At 41.3% G+C, this 26,548-nt stretch overlaps 1 protein-coding gene across 9 annotated transcripts in view; it reads left to right on the top strand.

Annotated features, from left to right (window-relative positions):
• Nucleotides 1-26,548, top strand: part of nrxn3a (neurexin 3a) — a 125,299-nt gene that overhangs the window by 39,631 nt on the left and 59,120 nt on the right. For all 9 annotated transcript variants that reach the window (XR_011079371.1, XR_011079370.1, XR_011079368.1 and 6 more), the window contains exons 6-7: nt 18,480-18,781; nt 21,477-21,638. Coding sequence is in view for 5 of the 9 variants with exons in the window: in XM_068595467.1 (XP_068451568.1) it covers nt 18,480-18,781; nt 21,477-21,638 (464 nt within the window). In the remaining 4 variants the exon portion in view is untranslated. The remainder of the gene's footprint in view (nt 1-18,479; nt 18,782-21,476; nt 21,639-26,548) is intronic.

Here is a 26,548-nt window from a genome sequence, read left to right as displayed (position 1 = left end):
ACAGAGTCAAGCTCCTCTCTGTCCTTCTGTCCGCCCGTCAAGTGCAGCTCGATCCTGGACCATGATGGATCCAGGTCTCGGAAGATGTGGGCTCAACAGTCAGCGACCTCCCGATGCTTTCATCAATCTCAGTTTTTCTGTGACATCAGACAGCCAGCATCATGCTGGGTTGTGAGGTAGCCTCAGATCCTAGGTTAGCTTAGCTTCCATCTGGGGTCTCCTCCCGCTCCTCTCTGGCAGCTAAATGGTGTCCAGCAGGCCTGGCTGGTTGGTTGGCTGTGGGCAAGGGTCGTCTCACAGTCTGCTGCACCTAACCCAAGCCCTACACTTCCTTTTCAAATGTGGATGAATGTATTATTTCTTATGCCATTAGTGATAGACTAATAAAGACACAAATGTAGCAAAATTCACCTGAGCTACCGGCAGTGCATGCAGCGTCGTGGCCACAGCAAAGGAAGCATGCCACAGATGTTTCCGTGAAAATGTTACTTTTAGATCCTTTTTATTGATATGTTATCTACAAATTAGTTAAAATTAAAGGCAACATGAAACTTCTGGTGATTGGTTGATGAAGGATTATTGATCCTTGTGGTGAAACATTTTTAATAACGACTGAGAAAGTGCTGTGATTTAACATGTGAAAACACTTGATGATTGTTGGGCCTCTCTTTAAGAAGGAACTTATAGTGGAACTTTGACAAAATCTCTCATTGCCTGTGTTGGGTTTTGGCAACACATTCACACAGCAATGCATCAAATACTGCAGCTCGGTCAGTGGCACTAAGCGTTAAACTTTGGCGCTCTTCTTACGACTCGTCAGGTGTACATGTTTCAGTAACAGTGTGTCAATATCACTTGTTACATGCATAGTGTCTTTTCAAAAGACATTCTTCACAGGAACACAACAACTCCATAAAGGATATCTCATCATTTTTTGTTGGTTTAGCTATACACACAGTAAAAAAGCGTAGTTGGCTTTGAGGAGCACATTTTTTTCCCTTTTGAAACGTTTGTAGTACAGGTTGGATCTGAGATGGGTTAAGCAGAGAATCTTCTCTTTATTTTTTAAAGCAGCTTATCTTGGCTTTGGATACATTACCAAGATTTTTGGAGCATTTTCTCCAGACTTGGATAGTCCTGTTTCAGGCTGTTTCCCACTGACATGATGCAAAGTGAGACTAGAGGTGAGATGTAACCATGTGCAGAGCCTGAGGCAGAGCCACCAACTGCACCATGTTCATGAGGATTCTCTTTAAGAAATCACCTTGTTGACCCTCCAGCAGCAGTTCAGAGGTAAACCAGCTGTATATTCTTTACACCGACACTGTAATGATTTGGAAGTAACTCCTTACTCACAGCCCATGTGAAACATGTCATATTGTGCATGCCCACAGTGTGTCAGTACACGGCGCACTGCACTGACACTGGCTCATTCTGTGTGTGTGTGTATGTATATATATATATATATATATATATATATATATATATATATATATATATATATATATATATATATATATATATACACATACACACACACACACACACACACACACACACACACACACACTGAATATCAGTGGCGGGTCGTCAGGGCCTTCTAAGCCTTTTCTGGTTGCCTAAACAGAATCCCAAAATTATATCTATTTTAAAATATAATTATTTTGTATTTTTTTATAATTAAAAGTTAGATATATTTTATAATGTTATTCTTTTTCCCAAATACACTACATGTATTAAAAATATTTATGGCTATTAAGTTATTTTCTCATTGCACAGCTGCCTTCATCTGTTCTTCAGGCCACTGGTATGGCTTCTTTGGACCTGTTTAACAGCATTTTTATCCGATCACATTTCACCTGTCTTCCTCTTTACAAGAGCAGTCTGGTTAAAATACATGAAACAGTCTTCTAGAAGGTCTGGACGTGTGATTGGTCACAGCATGACCAATAACATGCTCTGTGATTGGTCAGTGTAGCTAGCGTCTTACCTAGAACCTAGAATCTCAGGACTTATTGATGACACCTTTCCCACAGAAGCTTATGTGCGTCTGTTGAGTGAAATGCTGATTGTGTTACTGTTTTTTTTTACATTTGCAGTCGTATTTAATCATAAACAAGCCACACTGCTGTTGTTGCTGCTGCACTGGGGTTGCTGGTGCCTCTGTTCGCCTTTCCCTGTGGCCTCTTCCAGCTGTGCTGCAATGTCTTGTCTGTGCACTGACAAGGTGTCAATGTTGCGCTTCTGTTGGATTGTTTTGTTAAAACTAAATGTGACTGGTTGTGATTTGGACAACATGCATTGTTGATGACCAGGGTGGTGTGTGTGCCGAGCCGAACGTTAGGTACTGCATAATTTTGCATATAACTAAGTGTGGTTCTTGTTGATAAGGGGAAATCCCTGTTGGTCTGACGGGATTGGGCTGGTCAGGACGCACAACATTGCAGAGGTGTCCGACTGATAGGCGCTGTATAATTGTGTGTTGCTCGGTGAGGCTGTCCGCAGATGTGGCTTCCACGGTTGCTCACGGCGTCTCCTTTTTTTTTTTTCTTGTCATTTGGAGCAGCTCCGCAGGTCGGTCCCCACGCCCCGTATGCTCGTGGTGGTGTTGTATGAATGGCACCACCATGGGGTCGGGGTCGATGACAGTAACTCCCAAGACACTTTGTTTCTCCCAGTCTGTGATGTGGACTGTACGGCACTCACAGAAGGCCTAGTACACGAGTCACTAATAGGCGGACCGCGGTCCAGATCTGGACCCAGGCGACGTTGTATCCACACCCTGTATCCACACCCTGTATCCACACCCTGTATCCAGATCTTTGAAACAAAGGGGATGAGTGGTCGTCCCGTAACCACAAGGTAGCTAGTTCAATCCACACTCTCCCCATAGTTCGCATGTTGAAGTGTCCCTGAGCAAGACACTGAAACCCCAGTTGCTCCCTGGTCGCCTCACAGGGCAGCTCACAGCACCTTCATCAAGGATGGGTCAACGTAGAAAAGAATTTCCCCAGGGAGATTCATAAAGGATGACTTTCTTCTTTTCTTTTCTTTTGTGTGACACTCGTGTTAGTGTCTTTAGAAAGACACTAACACGAGTGTCACACACACACACACACACACACACACACACACACACACACACACACACACACAATGTTTACAAATCGATAAGTAAGGAAATTAATAAAAGGATAAACTCTTACATTATAAGAAGATGGTGCATATCCTCCCGTGTTAAAGAACTAATGGCCTGGTATCATTATTCCCAAGCCCCTTTGATTGAGTTGGATTGACAGAGGAGCACACCATTTTTTTTTACCTGAATATGTACATTCTTTGGTCGTTCAAATGGCTACAGGGATTAAATAGATCTACATAGATCACATGTGTTCTCCTAATACAACAAATACCTGGACTGTGGCTAGGAAGGTAGAGTGGGATGTCCATTCATTGCACTTGGCCCCTGGTTCCTCCTGTCAACATGTCCAAGTGTCCTTGAGCAAGGCTTCAATGGCTCCAGATGGATGGCCCAGAACCATCAGTGTAAGACTGTGTGGATGAATTGAGAACGGTTTGGGGCCGAATGTAACCGTTAAGGTAGAGAAGTGCTCTGTAAAGGCTTTTTTACACTCAGGTTTTACGCAGAGACGCAAGCATGCAAGGGCCCCTTGCGTAGTCCCGTGAGCCCTCTTGTGTACTTGCGTTCGTCGCACAAATGTTCTGACTATTCGCCAAAGCTATGCAAGCCGTTTGCAGCCTGCAAGGCTGTGATTGGTCTGCTAACCACATCCTTTCTGAGTCTCGCATTTCTGGTTTCATAGCATATTACCACTACTTTTATAAGCCACAGCAGAAAAACGAACAATGGATCCCGTTAAAAAACGTTTGGCTGAAGAGGTCCACAAATATGAGCATTTATATAACCCGTCTTTGACGGAGTATAATGACACGCAGATGGCGGTAAATTCCTGGAGGGAGATATCGGTGAACGTCGATGTGCAGGTCGACTTTAAACGGTCGTTGCGCCACCTACTGTTCTGGCGTAAGGAAAAGGCACGAGAACCATAAATCAAAACGAGTCTGCCGATGCAACTGCTTAGTCAGCTGCTGTTGTAGTTGTAAGAGTGTATATTGCCCTTAAGGCAGTACATTTACCATTGACTTGCACTAACTTCCATACACACATAGATTCCGACACACACACAAAAGTACTTTGTGGGCTTTATAGTAGGGGTTTACTGAGCATACAGGTTTTGATGAGCACCTCGCCTGAGTAAATTTGATGATTGATAAGGTGTGTTTTTGTGGATTTGAGTGTGTGTGTTTGTAGAGCAGATTATTGTGATGGGCGCTGGCCATATCTCTGTGGGCCAGTCGCTCACTGTGACACGCCTCTCACATGACAACTCAGCTGTTATCTCTCTTCACCAGATTCCCCCCTCCCCCTCCTACCCCGACACAGTATTTCCTTTCCTCTGTCTCCGCACCTCTTTCCCCACCATCGTTATTGCTTGTCTATAAATCTGTAGGACTCCACGTTTTAACAGATTTCAAGTAAATATAACCATTTCTGGCTTGCCATTTTAAAGGTAACTTTAAGCTGATATGATAATAATAATAAAGAACAATAATACATTTTATTTGTATAGCAATAAAACAAGAAAGGTTAAAAGCAGATTTAATGTGTTTGACTTCTTGTTAATTTTTTTGTCACAGAGCCAATGAGGGACAGAGAGCAGAGGAGCGAAAATTAAAGCATTGTTTCAAGAGGAATAGAGGGAATTATGGGAGAAAAAAAACTCCTGGCGGAGGGGAGTGAGTGAAAACTGAGCCAATCAAGGTTGGGCGTGTGTGCCGTTACACACCAATGACGCCCTCTTCAATACCTCCCCCACCCTCAGCTGTTCAATGGCCTTCCACACACACACACACAAACACACAGTACACTTTATATATCAGCCAGACCATATACTGTATCACACACACAGTACAAATGATGCATATTTGATATGTTGAACATGTGACGTTTCCTCTATGGACCTGACTTGGCCTGAGTCTGTGGAGGACATATGTGTGTGAAGAACATGGACACCAGCCCAACAATAACCCTCTAACACAGACATGTAGATCATTTTGCAGTTAATATATAATAATATATAACGTCAGCTGTCACTGTCTATATAAATGTTACAGGCTGATAGCCTGGAGACATATTTGCTTGTCCAAACTGTTCGTAGCCATTCAGGTCCACTCAGTATTCCTTTCTTTTCATTATTTGTAGTGTTTACAACTTACATACCAAAGTATAAAGACATTTAATTTTTTATTTTGCCGTTGCTCATTGGTGCTTTTTAAATATAAAAACATTGTAATTACATGAACACTTCTTATGTACATGTAAGTCCTGTGTATTCTTTACCTTTATTTGTCCTGCATAGAGAGAGATGCAAAAGAAGAACAAATTAAAAACAGAGCCAACTTCCTTTCATGATTTTACTTAATAAATGTGGTAGTGGTTCGAGAGGAGGATGATGATCTGTGTACACCTCCAGGCCTCTCATGTGTCGTCCCCTTCACATGGGAATGTTAAATCTTAACAAACTAAAGACGAAAGTTTCCCTTATTCCCATATTATTTTAGATTAACTTAACAATAATAATAATAATTCCATCATACCGATAACAATAACTCATATTTCACCATATTTGGTGAAGAAAAGCTGTTTACACGAAAAGAATTTCTACAGTAGGTCATTGTCCTTCGAGTTTGCTTCACAAAAATGTATGGGCTATTGTTTTTGTTTTGGTAACATTGTGTGGCATGATGCTGTACTGTAGAGCCCAGACTTGAGGGCTGGGCTTGTGTGGTGGGGGAGGGGCCAAAGAGACGTGATTATCTGTGCTCCTCTGGGGCTTTTGTCTGGGCCCCATGAGAGAAAGAGGTTAATGCCACTTAGCCTCAGGAAGGCAGGCAGGCAGGCAGAGGCCCATTGTGAGGGCGTTAGTGTGTGTGTGTGTGTGTATGTGTGTATGTGTGTGTGCGTGTGCGTGCGTGTGCGCGGGGTTTGCAGCCCACGGGTGTGTGTGAGGGCTGGGCTTCCCCGCTGTGATCCAAAATCACTTACTATTTTCTTCAACCCATCATATGCGCCTTTGTGTCTCTTCATGCTATCACAAAGGCTCACATGTGTGCAGTAAACACGGTTGTAAAAAGGCATGTGCTCGCAGTGGAATGCTGTTGTGTTTTTGACATAGGTTCATCGTCATCATTTGTGAAAATCTTTCAATTCCACTGCACGGTTTGGCACAACTTCACATTTCTATATGTCCAGATAATATATATATATATATATATATATATATATATATATATATATATATATATATATATAGATATAGATATATATATATATCTATATCTATATATATATATATATATATAGATATAGATAGATAGATATCTATATGTATATAGATATATCTATATGTATATATATATATCTATATGTATATATATCTATATGTATATATATATATGTATGTATATATATATATATATATATATATATATATATATATATATATATATATATATATATATATATATATATATATAGATATATAGATAGATAGATAGTCATAAACTGCTTACTGTACAAACCAGAGGCAGGAAATGAGGCGGACGGATAGCAGGGTCTCATCTCATTTGTTTTCTGATAAATGATGCAGTGGTGGACTTCTGCTCAAACCTGGTGAGGAAGTTACACTACAGAATGAATACATAACAAGTTAAACATAAAGAACACATTGCAAATTGCTTTATTGGAACTCCTGCCACACGAATGAAGAACCCCAGAAGCCAGAGAACCACACATACGTTGTCCAGAGGAGACTGACAGGCGCCTCCTTAGACTGACCCGAGTGTCTCTCATTAGGCCGGTGTTCATGCAGCATTAGCCCTGCCTCGTCTCAATGTTGGAGAGGTACACGTCTGCTTAGAGGATCCATGCCAACCACCGCACAGCTGTCCTTCAGAATGAGTTTGATGTTGTGATTAATCTGGCCCTTCATGCATCCGCCCTCTCAAAACGCAATTATGTCTTTGAGTTAAAGGACAAGCCGTCCACCAGACGAGGCTGATAACAAATGAGAAAGAAATGGTGACTGGAGGGTTTATATACTGTACCAGACAGGCAGAGGGGAATGTGGCAGAAAGAAAGAGAAAAAGAGTGAAAGAAAAAATGGAAAAGTGAAAGAGAGAACAGAGAGAAAGAAAATAATTTTTTTTAATAATAATCGTGTTGCAACTATCAGGTAAGTTTTGGAAGCCAAATAAGGAAAGTGTCTAAAATTTTGCCTCATGTTGTATTGAACCGAAACCAAAGTGATTTATCTGGTTAACAGGCACTGTCTTCACAAAGTGCTTCACTTTGACTTTTTTCTCGTTTAATTACACTAATTCTCCTCTTCTCGGGGTAACTATGGTGACCGTCTGCTGAGAAAAGGCAACCGTGGCCCTTCATTTGGTAGTAAAAAAGGCTCCAACAGCCCAGATAATAGCCATAATGAGTGTGTGTGTGTGTGTGTGTGTGTGTGTGTGTGTGTGTGTGTGTGTGCGTGTGTGCCTGCGTGTGTGTGTGTGTAAGAGATGGGGCAGTAAATGAAAGCCTCCAGGGATGAAGCCAACCTCACTGTCATGCCTCAGAGAGTTCTGTAGGAGTCAATGGGGTCATCCTTCACTTCTGCATATGTGGGAAGATGTGCACATGTGAATGTACAGACATGCTTCACGTGTACAAACAAACACACACACCACACAACAGCACAGTTTGCAGTGCAATCAGTAGTTGAAGTCTCCATATACAGCACAGTGTTTCCCCTAGGTTTTTTTTTCTGTAAATACCATCATTTTGTGACTCCATCTGTGCTTTTATAAATAACAGAATAAAGAACATTACAATAACTTATAACTAAACCAGATTGCCCCACCAGACCAAAAGAATTAAAAGTAATTGCAATCACTTAGAACAATGAAAATACAGTGCTATCTGTGCAAAAAAGAAATAATATGTAGTTACTACTAAATAGCTCATTTTGGAAAACTAAAAGCTAATTGCTCAAATGAAACAGAATGAGTAGATATGTGAGCGTCAGCTTGTATCAGTATTAGTGCCTCAGTGAGCTGCTTTCCTCTACACATATTTTTAAAACGGGGTTGTAGACTTGATACGGCTCTCTCTGTTTACGTTCCATGATGAGGTGAGATCTTTTTCTGGTTTTGAGAGCCAGAACGGCAGAAAAGACGACTTCACGGAGACTTCACGGAGACTTCACGGAGATTGGCTTTTGACAAAACGCTAAAAATCGCTGAGTTGCGCATGCGCAGCGTAATCTGTTAACGGCGTAGCGCAAACATTTACCCGAAAGTACAGGCATTCGTCCATCTATTTATTAATGACTTAGTTTTATGTCCGTGTACTTTGTAATGTGTGAAGCCAGCAGCTCATTGTTGGAACAAGACACAAGACACTTGAAAAGTGCTCGTTTCCAAGTGAAACGAGCACTTTGGCTCGTTTCACTTGGAGCAGGAGAGCTGCTCCGGGTTCAGAGAGCTGCTCCTGTGATCCTTGTCGGAGGGCTACTGTTGCCATCTTCAACCTGGGAGCGTTTAAAATATATAGTCGTGTGCTTTTCACTCGACATATTTGTCTATGCTCTCTGTCCGCTGCTTGGTGCTCAGCGCTCACCTGTGTGCGCGCACGTGTCTCTGGGCATCGGGACGGATCGACGTTGCGCGCGATACAGAGGAGAATTGTTTACGCGCGACCACGTAAAGACATAAATGACAAGCTGTCGTGTAGATCCGATCAATAAAATATGTCCGTTTAGTTTGTTAAATAACAGAACAAGGTGTAGAGCTGTTCTATAGGAAAGAGAACCTTAAATGACATTTTGTGATCTGGCAATATAGAGAAAATTACTGGGGGGGGTTCAGGGGGGCACCCTGCCCCCCTAATATAATGGTAGGGGAAACACTGCAGCGCCAGTGTAAATCAAACAAAAACACATTGAAAGAGACTTAAAATTAGGAAAATTTTACCGAAATTAGGCAAAGGACATTGATTCAACAACAAAAAAAATGTTACTGCTGGAAGAAAACTATTTTAAGTAAAGAGAAGTGGATACAGAGCATGGGGTCGAAAATATGGAGCAGTATATGACATGAAACATGTACAAGTATAAAAACAACATATAGTGTTGTGCAGGGATGTTTCAACAGCTGTTCATGGCTGTAAATACAAACGGATGGCTCCAAAAGAGGTCCAGAATACCTGAACAAACATCCCGGTATGTGTGCGTGCTCATGGCATTGATCTACTAATTATTAATGCTACAATGTTACTTATGAATCAATGCTGGGACGTTTTAATCTGTGGGTGTATTCATCATAGTACACGTATTAGTGTGAAAACAATGATCTATATAAATAACCACAGGGGTTTTTAGTTAAAGCAAAGTATTGTCAGTCCTGAAGGAATCAAAAAGCTGCAGTGTGTGCATTGTTAGTACAATTCAGTTTATTTTGTACAGCCCAAAATCACAAATACAAATTTGCCTCAGAGGACTAATCCGTAAACATAAAACATCCCTGTCCTGGGACCTCATTCCCCTAAATAAAGATAGTAAAAACCCTTTCACAGGGAAAAAAGGGGAAGCTATGTCGTTGTGTCAGAGAGCATGTTATTGTATGGATTTTTATGAGCATTTCATGTTACAAATCTGTCATTTGTACCCTCAATTTAATAATGTATTGTATGTGCACAATGTAATCCATGTGGGACCATGCTTACTGAATGAAACAATGGTGTCAGTAAAGACTGTCGAGCAGGACGGGGCCCCTCTCAGAAACCTTGCTGACGTCTAGTATCAATTGGCACTGATAACTGACTCAGTTTATCAATGATTATGCCTGTATGTGTGTCTCAGCCTCCACTCTCCTGAAACCATCAAAATGGCACATCTCGCCTTTCTTCCTCAGAGCTAGTGCCTCAGTGGCTCACGGCTTCAGCTCCACACTGCCACTAGGTCAGACATCTCAACGCATCATTGGTCAAGCCACCAAACAAATGGAAATTCGCCAGCATGCTGAAATTACTGATGGTTATCTCCTATCCCCCCCTCACCCCCTCTCCCCACACACGTACACAACCAGCACTTTCCTTGTGCCTCTGTCTCCTTCAGCCATCCTCCATCACCCTGCCTCCCCTCAGATTACTGTGTCCCTCTCTCCATTTATCATCCATCCAGAGGCGTGCATTCACAGCTTCTCACAATAGATGCACAGAGGATCAAACTAGCACAGTTCAGAAAAGGAATGGATGCAACCCGTCTTGTTGGCCATAATGTAACAAAATATGCATTATCGTTTTCCTGTAGCAGTCCCTGCAATGCTCATTACAACTTTACACAATAGCTGGTGGATCATCTAGATTCTAAATGCCATTGTAATCATTTAGCTATGTAAAGAGCCCACCGGCCTTCTTAAATAACATTCTAACATCACATAATGAGAAGAGTAGGATGATGAAAAAGTTACAGCTACCAATGATAAAGGGAGAAACAGTGAATATCAAGGATAAGTAAAGCAGTTATGGTCTTGGAACTGGGTCAGTGCCCACTAGTGAGCCTCAGAGGTACAACGGCTAGATAAAATTATAGAAATGTTTTTTTGCGACACAGAAATGTTGGGAAGTAGGTGTCCAGGTCTGGCCATTAGTAAATATGAAATATTATTATTAACATTAATACAATGATCGTACATATTAGTAGCACTTTATAATAACTACACACTATTTATCTTTAGTAAAGCATGAGTAAACACTTAATTCATCATTCATAAAACATTATTCCAATATGAACATCATTAGTCACTCATAACTATGCAATTCATAATCACAGTTATACATGTTTATTCTTGATTAATAAGCTTGACTATTATGCATTGTATGGTTGTATTTTCATACTTTATAAATGATGGAGTCTCCATTTGTAAATTAAGCATTAAGGACTTATATATAAATAATAAGTTCATCTATAAAGTGTTAGTGAATGATAAAAAAAAGATTTAAATCTAATTTATTCATGCATTTATATATAAATATAGTGATTTAGATATTCACTTGAATTTCGTAGTTACTAGTCGTTAATGAAGTATTTTGTGGGACCCCATCTAAAGTGAGGACTATCTATCCTTTACAACGCATTAATGAATAAAATTGTTATCTTCAGTTATCTTCTCAACAGAAAAAGGAACACAAAGTGATAATGAACATTAATATGATGGTGATGGGAGCGGGGAGAAAGGGGGGGTGATGCCCGGCAGTGGCACGAGTGTTGAGTATGTTCCATAGTTTGTACACATAATTGATTATTGATCTAGTCTGCCAGTATGCTAGATGCATGATCACATTTGGATCAGCTGATTTGGATGTTGCAGGTCGTAATGGACTTACAGGGGCACGTAATATCTTATTAGGTGTGTGTGTGTATGTGTGTATACCCAGAAAGCTGGCTACTTGAATGTATCGATCTACATCAACATCATCCAATGTAAAGCTGATGAATGTAGCATGTGTGATCCAGCTCTGCTGTCTGTCTCTTTTTCTCTCCATATTGTTCGCTGGCTCGGATTTTTAGTTTTCTCAAATGCAAGCTAAGTTTTCACTACTACAATTTGTTTCGGCCTTTCTATTATCTATGTAAAGATAGAGTAGTAATGTCTAACTGAGCAGACAATGAAGTCTCTCTCCCTCTGTGTGTGTTGGTATCAGAGTTTCTGATTTTCATCTTGACAATAAAAAAAACATAACACAAACGTGAAGACATAAGCTACTCAAACTATCGCGCTATTCTATAACTTATATGTGGATATAGACCAATAATGACTTTGATAGTGTCAAAAGGTTCTTTGGTTCCTGAAGCAAGAACTTCTGAATTGTTCAACTGCCTCTGCAGGAACATAGCTGCATGGGAACATAGCTTCACGGGAACCTTATGAGTGGCTTTCTGGTCCCTTTTTTTCTGGTCTCTCTTGCTTACAAGGGCGCAAGTACAATATATACTTTTCAATGATTTCAGAAGAGATGGCCTAAGTATTGGTTCAGAAACTGTTAATTGTAATTCCACTATAGCTTGATGTGACTTTGAAAGGGTATTTCATTGCTGCTGCATTAAACTAATAAAGTCAGGGGATTTCTCAACTTCTGAAGCAAGGCTCCTTCAATAGACAATTGGCTCTTTTTGTGAAACAACACCCACAGAGTAAAGAGTCCATGATAAAACTTTGATAAGACTGCTCCGTTTATGAACACTTATTTCCATCATGAAATTAAGTTCACAGAGACCCGAGCTCCCACCCTGGTTTAGGATGGTTTCCAAACGAAGTCTGTAGGGCCGGTTAGGAATCTATGGATTCACAATAGTCGGTAGGCAGCTCCTCTGCTGATGAGGCGCTGTCTTCCTTTCTTCTTTCGTTAGGAACTCAGAAATATCCAGTCCAGATGGACCCAGAAAAAGCCCACCAGCATTGCTTGGTTGGGGTTCTGCACAAGCTAGTCAATGCAAGAGCACGGAAGACATCAAGCTGTTAATCTCAAACTTTTAAGGACATATTTGGCAACATCTCTTTATTGAGTCATTCATCACCTTTCTATAAATCATCCTGGTTTGCACACACAAAGAAATCATTACCAAATGCTGTCAACCTTCCAAATAAAACAAGCTTTTTCTCGGCTCATCACCTACCTAAGGCTTTACTTTCGCTCAGGTAACTCTAGCAGAGTTCATTACCAAACTATTTAACTGTTTCATCTATCCCCTTGCTTTTGTCAAGGAGAACAACATCTTCAGCCTAAGCAGACAATTGAAAAGCTTGTTGACAACCAGGTTTTTTTTTTTACCTGAGAGACGTGATTAGGGAGGATTGATTGCCAGATAAGAAGCGGCTCTGTCTGATTCACCTGTGAATTTTAAAGGAAGCACTTAAACCCTCATTAATCTTGAGAATACCTTTCATGTCACTGTACAAGAACTGAATATTAGCTATGAGACCAGAACTGAACCCAAAAGCTTCCATCGCTGCCACATCTACAATAGGTTTTTCTTGATCTATAGAAATCAAACCAAATTCACAGCGCAATGAACTGGAGAGGTTCAAAATGTCCCAAAATAGGAATCATTTTTATCTGTCTGGAGAGCTGGTAGCTTCTTCCCGGGTGACTGACCTGCTGATGGATCTCTTGCTGGAACAATTGTGAGAAATGGGGTTGTTTGGGTAAGATGATTGGATTTTTTGTACCATTAGCATAGCCGTGTGGTTCAGTCTTGCTCCATGATGTCCTTGTTGAGGTGAGGGTCTAGCTTTAAAGACGTTGTCTAGTCTATCCACTACCTATTAATCTATTATATCTATTAAATATATGAGTTGTGCTGTTTTGAAAATAGCGAGTGATTAAGAATGTCGAGGCATGTATGTCATTTTGCTGACTTCCTTCTTTACCTCAGCATCTTCGAGAGATGGACTCAAGATGGACTTGAGATCATGATGCATCTTTTGCCTTTACATTTCTGGTACAGCCATAAGTTATGGTCCTTAAAACCATCTTGTTGATGCCTTGTCAACTGGATTAATGCCTCGTCAGATGGATTTTTCCTTTGAGCAGATGAACCTCTACTAGTATTTGTATGATAGCTCATAGATCAATTCGGTATATTATTCCTTAATGTCTGATATACTTGAGGACAGATTGTCCAAAACACTAAAGGCACGAGTTAAGTTTCTAATTCCAACCTCAAGAATGTATCCATTCTGGCTGAGACAGTTGCATAGGCACGCTTTAACCTCAGAATGTTTATCTGTTTTAGTTGTGTTGCCTTGGATTTCCATAGAACAAATGCAATATAAACTTTACCAGCTGTGCTTACCTTATTCACACTGCCATAGTCTTTTTTTATTGGTGTCGCAGAAATTATGCAATTTGGTAATCTTAACTTGCCCAAGCATTTCTTGATCTGGAATTCAGACAGTTGCTCCACATCAGAGATACATTTCTTTCACGCTGTCACTTACACATCTGGAATGATCATTCCATCCACACTTTACTTTGCAGAGACCTTGGAGGATTTGCTAGGCCTTCTGGATAAATAGAGATAGAATTCCTAAGGGGTCATAGACAGAGCAGATAGAAAACCTTCATTACCCCCTGTGACGGATTTGTCCCAAACAGCAACTCTGATGCTCTGTTCACACGCGTTTACCGTGTTAGTTTACGTACGTTAAAGGAGGCATGGCTTCTCTCAATGAAAAGAGCGATCTTTTCCGCTTTCAACTATGGAAGAAATAACCACTAGTTCTGCTTTATACTGTAGTCACAAAAACATCGGGAACATCAAACGTCCTCATGTTTGGGTTCATAACGTAGCGCACACAGCTTGGTGAATTTCACCGAGTCAGGAACTGCGTCTGGTGTTACGTTACCATTTTCACCATCCACCATGGAAATAACCATTAGTTCTGCTTTATACTTGTTGTGTAAATTCCACAAACGTCACAACGTCAAACTCCATCGTATCTGGGTTCATAATATCATCCGTAGTCCCTCAACAGCGTCTGAATGATGGCCACTACAATATCAGCGCTACTTCAGGGTTGACCGGCAGCAGTTTGATTTAGCAACGGCAGGACGGCGGTGATGACGGGCGCAGCATCTCAACGCTGATTGGCTGACGCAACTTTGCATCACACGGTTTTGTGGAGTTGGGATATTTGAACTCACGCAAATTTGTTCCGCGTCAAATGCTCTGTTCGGCCCACCTTAAACGTGCTGTTTGCGCCGCATCAAACGCATCTAATACGCCGTCCCACAAAAAAAATGCTTTTTTGCAACCTATCGCGTCTTTGCATTGACTTTGCATGGAGTCTGGTCGCGTGTCAAATCCGCGCCGCGTTCGATATGACCACAGCATGAGAGTGAATGTGTCCTTTTTAATGTTCCATTAAATTCGGAGTGCTCTTTCCAGACGAAGCCTCTTTTGTTTCAGGCCAAGTTCTTTGATCTGTTTTGCCTTGTGTTCACCAGTAATTGAAGCAATACAGTATGGTTGTGGCTGATCCATTTATTTAGCTTGATTCCACCGTGAGAACAGAATTATTTGATATCTTCACAGGTGTCCTGTTCTTTGGTAGATTATTTGAGGGAGTCATCAACATGAAAGTTGTTTTTGACTGTTTTGCTCACTTGTTCGTCAGATTTGTACCCGCTGTTATCGGCAGCTTTGGACAGAACAAAGGATGAACATGTAGGAGAAGACAACAAATTTAAAAAAAATAACCTGAAAGACAGCAAAAGAGGAGGATCTCTCCCCTGATCGACAAAAGTAATAGATGTCATGTGACCAGAATTACCAATGTAACAGAGTTACAGCACATTCAATGAATAATATGACAGAAATGATTAATATAATGAGTAGTAGGCATAGACCACGACCCAGCATGATTAAATATGTACCTTGCCATCCCTAGTGTTAGTAGAACCTTTTCAGCATAATCTTTCTTGATTACACAATCCATGAAACTCAAGTGCATACATTTCATTTGTGGGGCGACTGTGACTCAGTGGTGAGCAGGGTCATCCTTCAATCAGAGGGCAAGACCCAAATTGCTCCCGTAGCTATGCCTACGGTGTTTGAACGATGGGACATGTTGTGTTAAAGCACTGTGAGTGGTCAAAAGACGAGAAAAGATCTTTGCAAGTACAGTCCATTTACCATTCATCAGATTTCATCAGATAACATATTGTTTTAGGATCAACTCTCTGAAAATAAGTAATTCTCATGGTTTGCGCTTATTATCTTCATAATTGAAATTATGGGAATTTGAGTTTGTGTTCACTATTTGTAGCTGAGCTCATAGGGAACACATTGAAACAGTGAGTGTGAGCAAGTTAATTTCTATTATTGCCTTTTATAGGCCTTACGATTTATATATAATATAGCAATAGAACACATTTTGCAACTGTTGTATACTACATTGTTCTTTATTACAAGGATGACGTGCATCATACTGACTACATGTCCAGTACGTTGTTTAAGTTTACATATCTTAAAGTGTACTACTACAAAATTAGTGGTTGCTTTTTGCCAGCAAACCTCAAAGATGTACTGTAGGTATTGCCGCCACAGAAAAAAGAATCTGTTATTGGCTAATCCAGCAAATGAAATACTTTACAGATAAAGATACACAAGCACATTGGCGGAGACATTATGTCTAAATTTAATACTGCTATTAAGTTTGTTGATTGGCATTATTGCCTAGAATTAACTAATATACAGATACTGTAATAAAGTGCGATCAGTGTATGGATGTGTGAGTGAATGTAGTGTGAAGCGCTTTGAGTGATCAGAGTAATCGAAAGGGGTTGTGCAAACGTAGGTCCCTTACCATTTATGGTTTCAAAACAGAAAACACCACTGTGGTGGCGTACATCAACTGCCAAGGTGGCACTCGCTCACTACAGTTGCACAGGTTGGCTCGTAAGTTAATCGTGTGGAGCAGCACCAGGCTCCTGTCCCTTCTAGCAACCCATGTTACAGGCGTGTTGAACAGGGGTGCAGATCTTATGTCCTGAGGAAACCCTTGATTCTTGATTCTTGAAGTTGATTCTTCACCCACAGTTGGTGAAGCAAGTCTGGCAGAAATACGGCCAAGCAGACGTAGTTCTCTTCGCCTCACGAGAAAATGCTCATTATCCACTTTTTTTCTACAACAATGCTCTGAGGATAGATGTGCTTGCCAAACGTGCTGCTCTATGCATTTCCCCCTCTCATCCTGATCTCCCGGACTCTAGAAATAATACAGCTTCAGACGGACGAACTGTGGCCTTTCCCCAAATGCAATGGATCTTCTTTCCCAGGCCGGCAAGGAGATCTACCACTCTCACCTAAAGCTTGTGAGAGGTTAATCATGAATGTAGCAGGCCTGCCTGAACGAGCTCATTGACACCATTCAAAGTGCACATCCTGCTTGCAGTTTGCTCCAGGGCCACAGTCTGCTAGTGGCCCAACCCAGCCTTTGTGCCCAAGACGGTGGAGTCAGTGTACAGACCACCCATAGTGGTGCTCTCAGGTGTTCACCCATCTCCATTTTCCTCCTCAGAGGAGCAAAGGCTTGTATGTCTGGTGTGAGCACTGCTTGTGTATTTTAGTTGATCCCCAGGTTTCAGGAAAGCAGATCAGCTGTGTCCTGGGCCACTCCTCACAAAGGCAAGCCATAGTCCCGCCAGAGGCTATCCCACTAGATTGTAGAGGCCATATCTCTAGCCTATAGTTGTTGGGGTTTGCAGCCCCCCTAAGGTTTGAAGCCTCATTCCACAAGCAGTAGGCCACTTCATTGGTCTTGTTCAAGGGTGTTTCAGTGCAGGAGATTTATGTTGCAGCGAGCTGGACTACGCCTCACAATTTTGTAAGGTTTTACAGGCTCGATGCCTCAGGGACGTCAATATTCGAGGCAAACACGGCAGAGCCCATTTGATGGTCATTACCGGGCGAAACAATTCTTGGGAACACAATGTAGCATATTCTCTTTTTCCTCCTCCTCCTCATCATCATCACCAGTGATCTATGTTGTGTTGGATGAGACTACTTTAGGGAAATGATGCTGAAGATATGTGTTAAAGAGATGAAAGCAGTAACCATATTGTTTAATTTCCCCCGCCCCGCTCGTTTTAGTGTGGAGGAGGAAGGGAGGAGTTGAGGGGTGTAAAGCTGCACTCGTAATGCCGTGTCGGCTGATGGATTGTATTGTGACTGAGCCCACAGTCTTTAACAACAGTAAGTTAATTGAAGATGATCTCACGGATAACGACTCCTGACTGGACCATTTCTCTGTGTTATCCCTCAGCTCAGCTGGGTCCATTCCTCTTTCTTTCACCACTTCCCTGTGAATATGGCATTTGGTCTCCTTGTATACAAAAGCAGCAATTGTGGGTATTTCAATCAGTCACGAGTCATGAAACTCGTTAGTCAGTCAAGTTAAAGTCAACCACGCTTTTCTCTTTTTTTTCTTTCATATTTTTCTTCAACGTCTGCTCACTGTGTAACAAACCGGACGAACTTCAGCTGCTGGTGGAGAGAGACAGAGACTTTTCCTCATTCTCCAGATAACCAGCTCATATGACTGTATAGTAGAATTGTGGTTAAAGATAGTGAAGCAAAATAACCAAAAGATATCCTCAGTATGTTCATCTCCCCTTGTAGTACAGAGCTCTGGACTTTCATCAATATGCTACAAAGTTCTGGTTCGAGCATTTTATTGAAGCTATGATCTTGAGGAAAATATTCAAATCCAAACTGCTGTGTTTTTACTGCTAAACATGGGCTTTATTTAAATCTGTCCTTTCCTCTTTTCTCTTCTTACCCCAGCCAGGGAAGAGAATGTGGCCACTTTCCGTGGCTCAGAGTACTTCTGCTACGATCTCTCCCAGAACCCCATCCAAAGCAGCAGCGATGAGATTACGCTCTCCTTTAAAACGTGGCAGCGCAACGGCCTTATCCTCCACACCGGCAAGTCAGCTGACTACGTCAATCTGGCACTGAAGGACGGCGGTGTCTCCCTCGTTATTAATCTGGGCTCCGGAGCCTTTGAGGCCATCGTGGAGCCAGTCAATGGGAAGTTCAACGACAACTCGTGGCATGATGTCAAAGTGACCCGCAACCTCCGGCAGGTAAGGCACAGGGATGGTTGAGCAAAACTTTCTTGAACTCATCATCTTCTTGACATTTGATTAGTTGGTAAGTAGGTTGACAGGTTGGTAGGCAGGTAAGTAGGTAATTAGACAAGAAGGTAGGCAGGTAGACAGCTAGGTAGGTAAGTAGACAGGTAGGTAGGTAAGTAGGTATATGTCATATCATTTCAGGAATCATCAACCTATTCACAGAGCAGCTTTAGAGCATTAACTGGATGCAAGTTGACTGTTTTAAAGATAAGATTGTATAAACCAGGTCTCAGAATTTAGTCACTTGCAATGGTGCACCCAAATAATTGTTCACATTGTCATATGTGAGCAAAATGCTGCACTATCAAGCCCAGCTGTTGTTGAGAAGAACAGCTTTGTAATATAAGCATTTTTTGTACAAAATACAGAATAGTTGATTTAATTTTATCCGCTACAAATTTCATTGAACATGCCTTAATAGGTATGGACCTTTCTACATACATATCTTTTTAAATACTTTTGAGAAAGACAGCACACATGGTAGAACCTTGGAATGTAGACAGACCACAAATCTGGATGCTTTTCAAATCCTTTCAATGTTTTGTCTCTGTTTCCACCTGTTAACCTCTACCATTGACTATAAGTAAGTAGAAAATTCCAGAATGACATGAACCATTGTTTTTACTAACATGTGTACAAACTCACTCACTTTTCATTATTTGGTTTTCATTTGTTTTACTTTAATGTATTAACAAACCCACTGGTCAACTGTGTAAATTTGTTTCTTACCCACCTCACCTTTTTAAAAAAGCGAACAGGCATTGGACGCGCTATGGTAAACACACTCCATTGTATGGTAGATATCATTACTATTATAATTTTTTAGTTTGCTCTGTACTTTTCCTTTTCATCTTCTTGGACTTTGGTACATCAAAATACCATTCTCCCACAAAAAACAATGGTATTCCCCAGCTTTCATGATTGTTTTACTTTTCTTGTCCTGTCATTCTCCTGATTGCTTTTGTGCTTTCCCTTTTATTTTCATCCTCTTTTTTTAGTCACACATAACATATGCTCCTCTAGGGTTTTACTGAAACTGTTTCATTAGATATTGTTGTGTTTAGGTTGTGAAATTAGGAAGCGTATTACAATCTGTGAAGGTACCAGGGTACGCATCAAGATGGGAAAGTAGGTAAATTGGGTAAAAAACAAGAATTAACATAGGTAACAAGATCAAGCAAAAGTAACAAATTTGAGTAATTAAATCAAATTAACATAATTACTCTGAAGTCTACGCACAATCTAACAGAGTAAGTCATCTCCTGACCTGAGATCAACTGCCTCTAATCTGCTAACTGCATGATTATATATACTCTGCTTGCCAGTCCATAGTTGATTGCAGAGAGGGACGACGTTGTTCCTCCTCTGTGATGTAGATGTAGTGGCTACTGAGAACATCCCTCTGGCTGTAGTAGAATCGCACAGTCCAATTGTCCAGGCTGGACGCTTATGTAGGCGTGATGGTGTGATGCAGCAGTTTATGCCGTGTTCATAGCGAACGCAACGCGAATTTGAGCGTTTTTTTCTGCTGACCGGCAGTGCATTTGACACGAGGCAAACAGAGCGTTTGACGCTGAGTAGAAATATCCTAACTCCCGCGCAAAAATCACGTGACACAAAGTTGCGTCAGCCAATCAGTGTTGAGAAGCTCCGCCCGTCATCACTGCCGTCCTTCCATTGTTGAATCAAACTGCTGCTGCTCCGCCTGAAGTAGCGCTGATAGCAGCCGTCATTTAGACGCTGTTGTGGATACTATTATGACCTATGGTGGATGGCGGAAACGGTAACTAGTTTTACGGCGATAAGCCAGACGCAGTTCCTGGAGGAGTCAGTGAAATTTACCGAGCTGTGTGCGGGTACAGATGATGTTATGAACCCAAACACAAGGGTGTTTGATGTTCCGATGTTTTTGTGACTTCCACAACAAGTATAAAGCAGAACTAGTGGTTACATCTTCCATAGTCTATAGCGGAAAAGATCGCTCTTTTAACTGTGATAAGCCACGCCCCCTTTTTGTCTCGCAAGTAAACTGATGCTTGGAGGTTTTTACTTTGTGACGAAAGTCCTGCAGTGTGGGTGTGTCCTCTGCCAGTCATGTCTGCATGTTTGCATTACGTTTTGTTTGGCTTGAAACTAACTCCTTCCTCCTTCCTGTTGGTTTGTGTGTTTTTGGTCTGCTTCTGCATACTACTTATGTTATCTTTATTAGATTTATTACCCCCTCACATATTTACACACAAAAGGGGTCAATGAGAACAATATTAGTAGTACATAGTTTGTGCATTATTAGAGCTAAATGAAGAAGAAAATTAATGTTAATGTTAATGAGTGTCTAGGCCTAAATTTAATTTAATTAGTTTACATCTTTATGTTGACATGTTACTCACGTTTTGTATACATCAAAAGTTTCAACTTTTACAAATAGTGCCCACTAACTGACATCAAAAATGAAGAAAATGGACTGTCAGATTTTCTTCTCATCTGTCATGTCTGGTCCATAACATGTAAACACATCACCAGGTCTAAGATTTATAATTTACACAGACCCAAGCGAGTTCTCAAACAGAAGACCATCTTTAATCCTGAAAATCCAAGAAAAACACATTGATACACTCACTGCTTGCTGTTAATTTCTCTCTGTCAGGTGACAATATCCGTGGATGGGATTCTGACCACCACGGGTTACACCCAGGAGGACTACACCATGTTGGGCTCTGATGACTTTTTCTATGTGGGCGGAAGCCCCAGCACTGCAGACCTTCCTGGATCTCCAGTCAGCAACAACTTCATGGGCTGTCTTAAGGAGGTAAAGTACCTGGCTCATCGTTTCTTGCTTGTTATAGTAAAACAAGTTGTTGCCATAACTCATAAGTTGCGAAACAGCTCCTGTCTGTCCGTCCATACCACCTCTGAGACAATGCTGCTAGATGGTCCACTTCCTTTACCTGCCAGTCTCTGACTTTACCTGATTAGTGTTTTGTACTCGGTAGTGAGTTTATCAGAGCTTGTTTGCTGCTGTCTTTGTTAATGGGATTGATGAAAGCGGTGTCAACCAGTCAATACATCTATATGCCATAAACCCAACACAGTGTGCCTAACAGTGGCGGCCGGCCAAAAGGGGGCTACAGAGCCTGGCCCCACCCACCTTGAACCGCCCCGAAAAATATATATTTATAATATTATTAATTATAAAAAACATAATAATATTCATACATTATACAAATTGTCAATATTTGTGTTTTTTGGCTATGGAATATACCCAGCAATATTTGTAAATTGGGTATTTGTGGAAAATATGTGCTTTTTTCTGCATGTCCTCTCTGCCCGTGCATCTCTCAGCTGCCCCCGTGCCCATCTCTGCTGCGCCATGCACGTGCTGGGGTCAAGTCCATCTGGTCTAATAAAGACAGGTCTAATAAGCAATTTAGCTAATTACTGATTAACAATATAAATGAGTTACATACAATTTATCCATTCAGCGCCCTAAAAAACATCCATGGAGGGGCCAATCTCATCTGGCCCCATGGTGCGTGTTCACGTCTCTCAAGCTCGTCAGGGCTAGTATCTTATTCTCATTTTACGTTTTCTCGTCTCCTATGTTCTCGTCTTGGCGTCTCTCGCAGCGCCATTTTAGTGACATGACAATGGAACATTGTCATCAAGCATGAGCGCTAAAAGACTCAAGAAGACTCAACCCTAACTAGATCAAGTGTCTCCTCCAAGACCCGTTTGAGAGAATAACTTAGGCGGAGAAACAATAGGTGAAACAACTGAGCCCAAATCAACCTCCTGAATTCAGCATAAGACAACAGAACGGCATGAAAGGGCACATGTGGACATGTTGGACTGCATGCTGTCGGCTATAAGGGATTACATTCTGGAGGAAGTAAAGGACGCTGATTTTATCACCATTCAGGTGAAGGACATTTCCACCCACTGCAGGCTGGTGCTCGCGCTACATTGACGCTAACGGTAACCCACAAGAGCGCCTTTTCGAGTACATCACTATCCAGATAGCGTCCGTGGATACCATCGCTACAGCGCTTATAGACAGGCTGAGCACCATACTCTTAAACAGACAAACTTATTGCCCAAGATTACAACAGGGCTGCTGTAATAAGGGGAGCCACTGGCGGAGTGCAGGGCCTCCATTTTGTTTCTGTTTGGGGACAGTGGATCTGACCTGCAGCAGCAGCCCAAAAAACGCAGGATGTTGGGACCTGCAGAACAACAACAGAAGCTGGCTACAGAGGTAAGTTGTGATGTAGTTGTCAAATTAAATACTTTATACACTCATACATATATTATGTGGGTGTTTATGCACAGCACATGCTAATTACAGAAGTACTCAAATATTCAATAACATAGTCGATTGTTTTCTGAAAAGGTGAGAACAAGCTGGTAACTGATTGTCTGATACACTTTGATGATCTATTTATAATTTCCCATCATCTAAAGTTATTTGTAAGATTATACATACATTGTATTTTTGAAATATGTGACTTTAAGCATGTATTCAATCAGAATCACTTTTATCAAAATAGCTTGATTAAAAGTTGATTAATCTTATTTACAGGTATGTGACAACATTCTGATGCAAGCCAAGGAGTGGGTTCCCCATCACCCAGGCAGTCTTCTCAGGATTCTTATCACCACACTCCTGACAATAGCTGAATCCGAGAGGTGTTTCTCTACTTTGAAAATGATCAAGTCCTTCCTGAGAAACACCATGACACATGATTGCCTTAATGCTCTGGCTATGCTTTACATGGCTATGCAGGAACATGCCTGACTTCAATTAGAAGGTCATTGAGAGGTTTGCCACTCAGGACAGGCAAAGGATAGAAGAGCAAAGTTCCTTCATAAATAATCTGTCAGAAAAAACATACTGGTTTCTTCATATATATATATATATATATATATATATATATATATATATATATATATATATATATATATATATATATATATATATATATACTGAATTGTATGAATAATATGTCCTTATTATGTCAGTGTTGGAATAAAGGTTAAATATTGAACTGCAGTAGTAATGCGTGTTTGATACCTTTTTAGCATTGAATCATGAAATTGATTGGATGGCCCTACCCAAAAAAGAAATTGACGTGCTGACACTGGTGCCTAATCTCACTGAAATATGTGAAATGACAACAAAGTCTTAACAGCATATTGTGTGGTGCAGGCACCTAATGTGTGAAAATGACATGCCACAGTAATAATGACAATGGACATAACATTTTGTGTCAGTGTATAGCCTATTACGTAGGCTATATGTACGGGGCTTACGCAACATAGTTTTTTTTTAACCACAACCATGAAAAACCAAACTTTATGAAGTAGTGTTGCTAGTAATGTTTCTGCCTTAATATATATATATATATATATATATATATATATATATATATATATATATATATATATATATATATATATGTATACACATATATACACACACACACACACACACACACACACATATTTATCAGTGGCGGGCCATGATTTTAGAGGAAGGCATTCAATGAGTGCTGTATAGTACACGTCACGGGGGGACCGGGGGAAAAAAAAAGAAAGTGTCACAGACCGACACACTCATACAGTCCGCTCCGCCCCATGACAGATAGATATATACTTTATTTATCCCCAAGAGGATATTTGTCCCTTCCCGGCAGCGGCAGGGAGAGAATTCACAGCAAACACATAATCCACGGCCCCGGCAAGTGGCGAGGTCCGGGCACAGGCGCTCTAAAGCACGCGACCGGAGCCAGCGCGCAACTTTCGTCCCGAGCCTTTCCAAGCCGACCTACTACTGGGCATTTCAAGGGCCAGCAAGTGTTTTTTGCCATTTTATTCTCTGCTTCATTTTGAATTCATGTCATCTCAGTAAAGCTTCTGCTCGAGCTTATCAATGTTACTTTTAAGCTAATTGGTTTTCAGTTGCTTTGCTCGTACCAATTTTTTGGGTGTAAGAGGTGACCCATTGCGTTAACCCATATACACACAAATATGTTACCTCAAGCTGATGATGTCATATCTTTGGACTTGACTGCTGCAGCGCATGGCAGCAGAGGCTGGTTGATGATCACATGCACACCATCATATGGCCCAAAGGGAGGGTAAGGAAGCAACGCCGTAGCCATATAATCCCCCACTGGCCCACTTCCTGCTCTGTGGCGAGATGGCGATACCAGTCAGCACACACACACACACACACACACACACACACACACACACACGCGCATCTCAAAATACAAATAGAAACACGCACACCCAGGCATGCACATTAGGTTTGAGTCCTCTATATAGACACAGTGATATCAAGAATAAACATGTGTTACATAACAAATACAAAAGACACACAAACACACTTTATTTTGGCTTTTGACACAACCTCACTGGTCAGAAATACTATTCAATTATTATTATTATATCGATTTATGTTCTCAGTAGTCTCCGAATCAAACAATACAGGCATAAGAAAGCAATACCGCAGAATAGGTCACATATTTAATTCAATTCAGTCTATTTTATATAGCCTAAAATCACAAATACAGACACAGCCACGATCCATCGCATAAGGCAGGACCGGTTCCAGACAGCCACGATCCATGGAAACTTTAAACGAGGAAGCACAGTAGAGTTAGTAATGTGCATTGAATAAAGAACAATTTATCTAGAAGGAGAAGAGAAGTGCTCAGTGTATTCTAAGATGCCCCCCAGCAGTCTAGGCCTATACCAGCATATCTAGGGGCTGGAGCAGGGCTGACCTAAGCCAGCCCTAACTATGAGCGCTGTCAAAGAGGAAAGTCATAAGTCTATTCTTAAATGAGGTTCCCCCCGGACTGAAAGTGGAAGCTGGTTCCACAGAACAGAAGCTCGCTAACTGAAGGCGCTTGCACCCAACCTACTTTTTAAGACTCAGGGAACCACAAATAACCCCGCATTCAGTAGCCACATGTCATCATTGCAACGCTGGGTGTCAAGGTGTTGTCCAGCAAAGAATGTGGCCTTCGTAGATCATTGGCATCTATGACAACCCAGAGTTCAGATCAGGAAGCAGTGTTGTAGTCTCACACCCTAAAACTGAAGGGCGGCTCACAAAGACTCCGCTGACTCCATATGTGGCCAGTTTGTTCTGTTAGGACTGGGAACCACAAGAGACAGGACTCAAATGCAGACACAGGAGAACGTAGTCGGGTGAAAAAACCAAAGCTTTTTTTGAAGAAAGGTTTGGTACACGGGTAGTCAGTCACACAGGTAAAGGTTTTAGAATCCGGAGGCACAAAAGCTGGTCGAGACACAAAGAAAACACACTGGTGGCTCAAACCAATAATTGACACATAATTGACTAAAATACAGAGGGGAAGGCAGGCACAGGTGCAAACAATCAGGGTGGGGCTGGCAATCACACAGGAGGAGGAGACACAAAGAGGGAGTAGTCTGAGACCCTGTTTACGCCAGCGGAAAACGCATATATTCATGCGGTTTGGCCTTTCATTTACACAAAAATGGAGATTTTATCACAGAAAACGATCATTTCTAAAAACTTTGGCTAAAGCGGAGATCTATGAAAACTCTGTTTTCGTGTTTGCGTGTGCACTCGGTCAAACAGAGTTTTAGGTCCTCAAACATCACCGTACGCGACTAAAAAGGCATCACGTCATATATGAGCGTCCTCTGTTTACAGTTTGCTTACTG

This window comes from Clinocottus analis, unplaced genomic scaffold (genome assembly GCF_023055335.1).
Source record: "Clinocottus analis isolate CAN_PGR_092001 unplaced genomic scaffold, fCliAna1.0.p SCAF_30, whole genome shotgun sequence".
In the NCBI taxonomy this organism is placed as follows: domain Eukaryota; kingdom Metazoa; phylum Chordata; class Actinopteri; order Perciformes; family Cottidae; genus Clinocottus; species Clinocottus analis.
The sequence above is the reverse complement of the archived record's forward strand: the minus strand, read 5'-3'. Positions and strand labels throughout refer to the sequence as shown.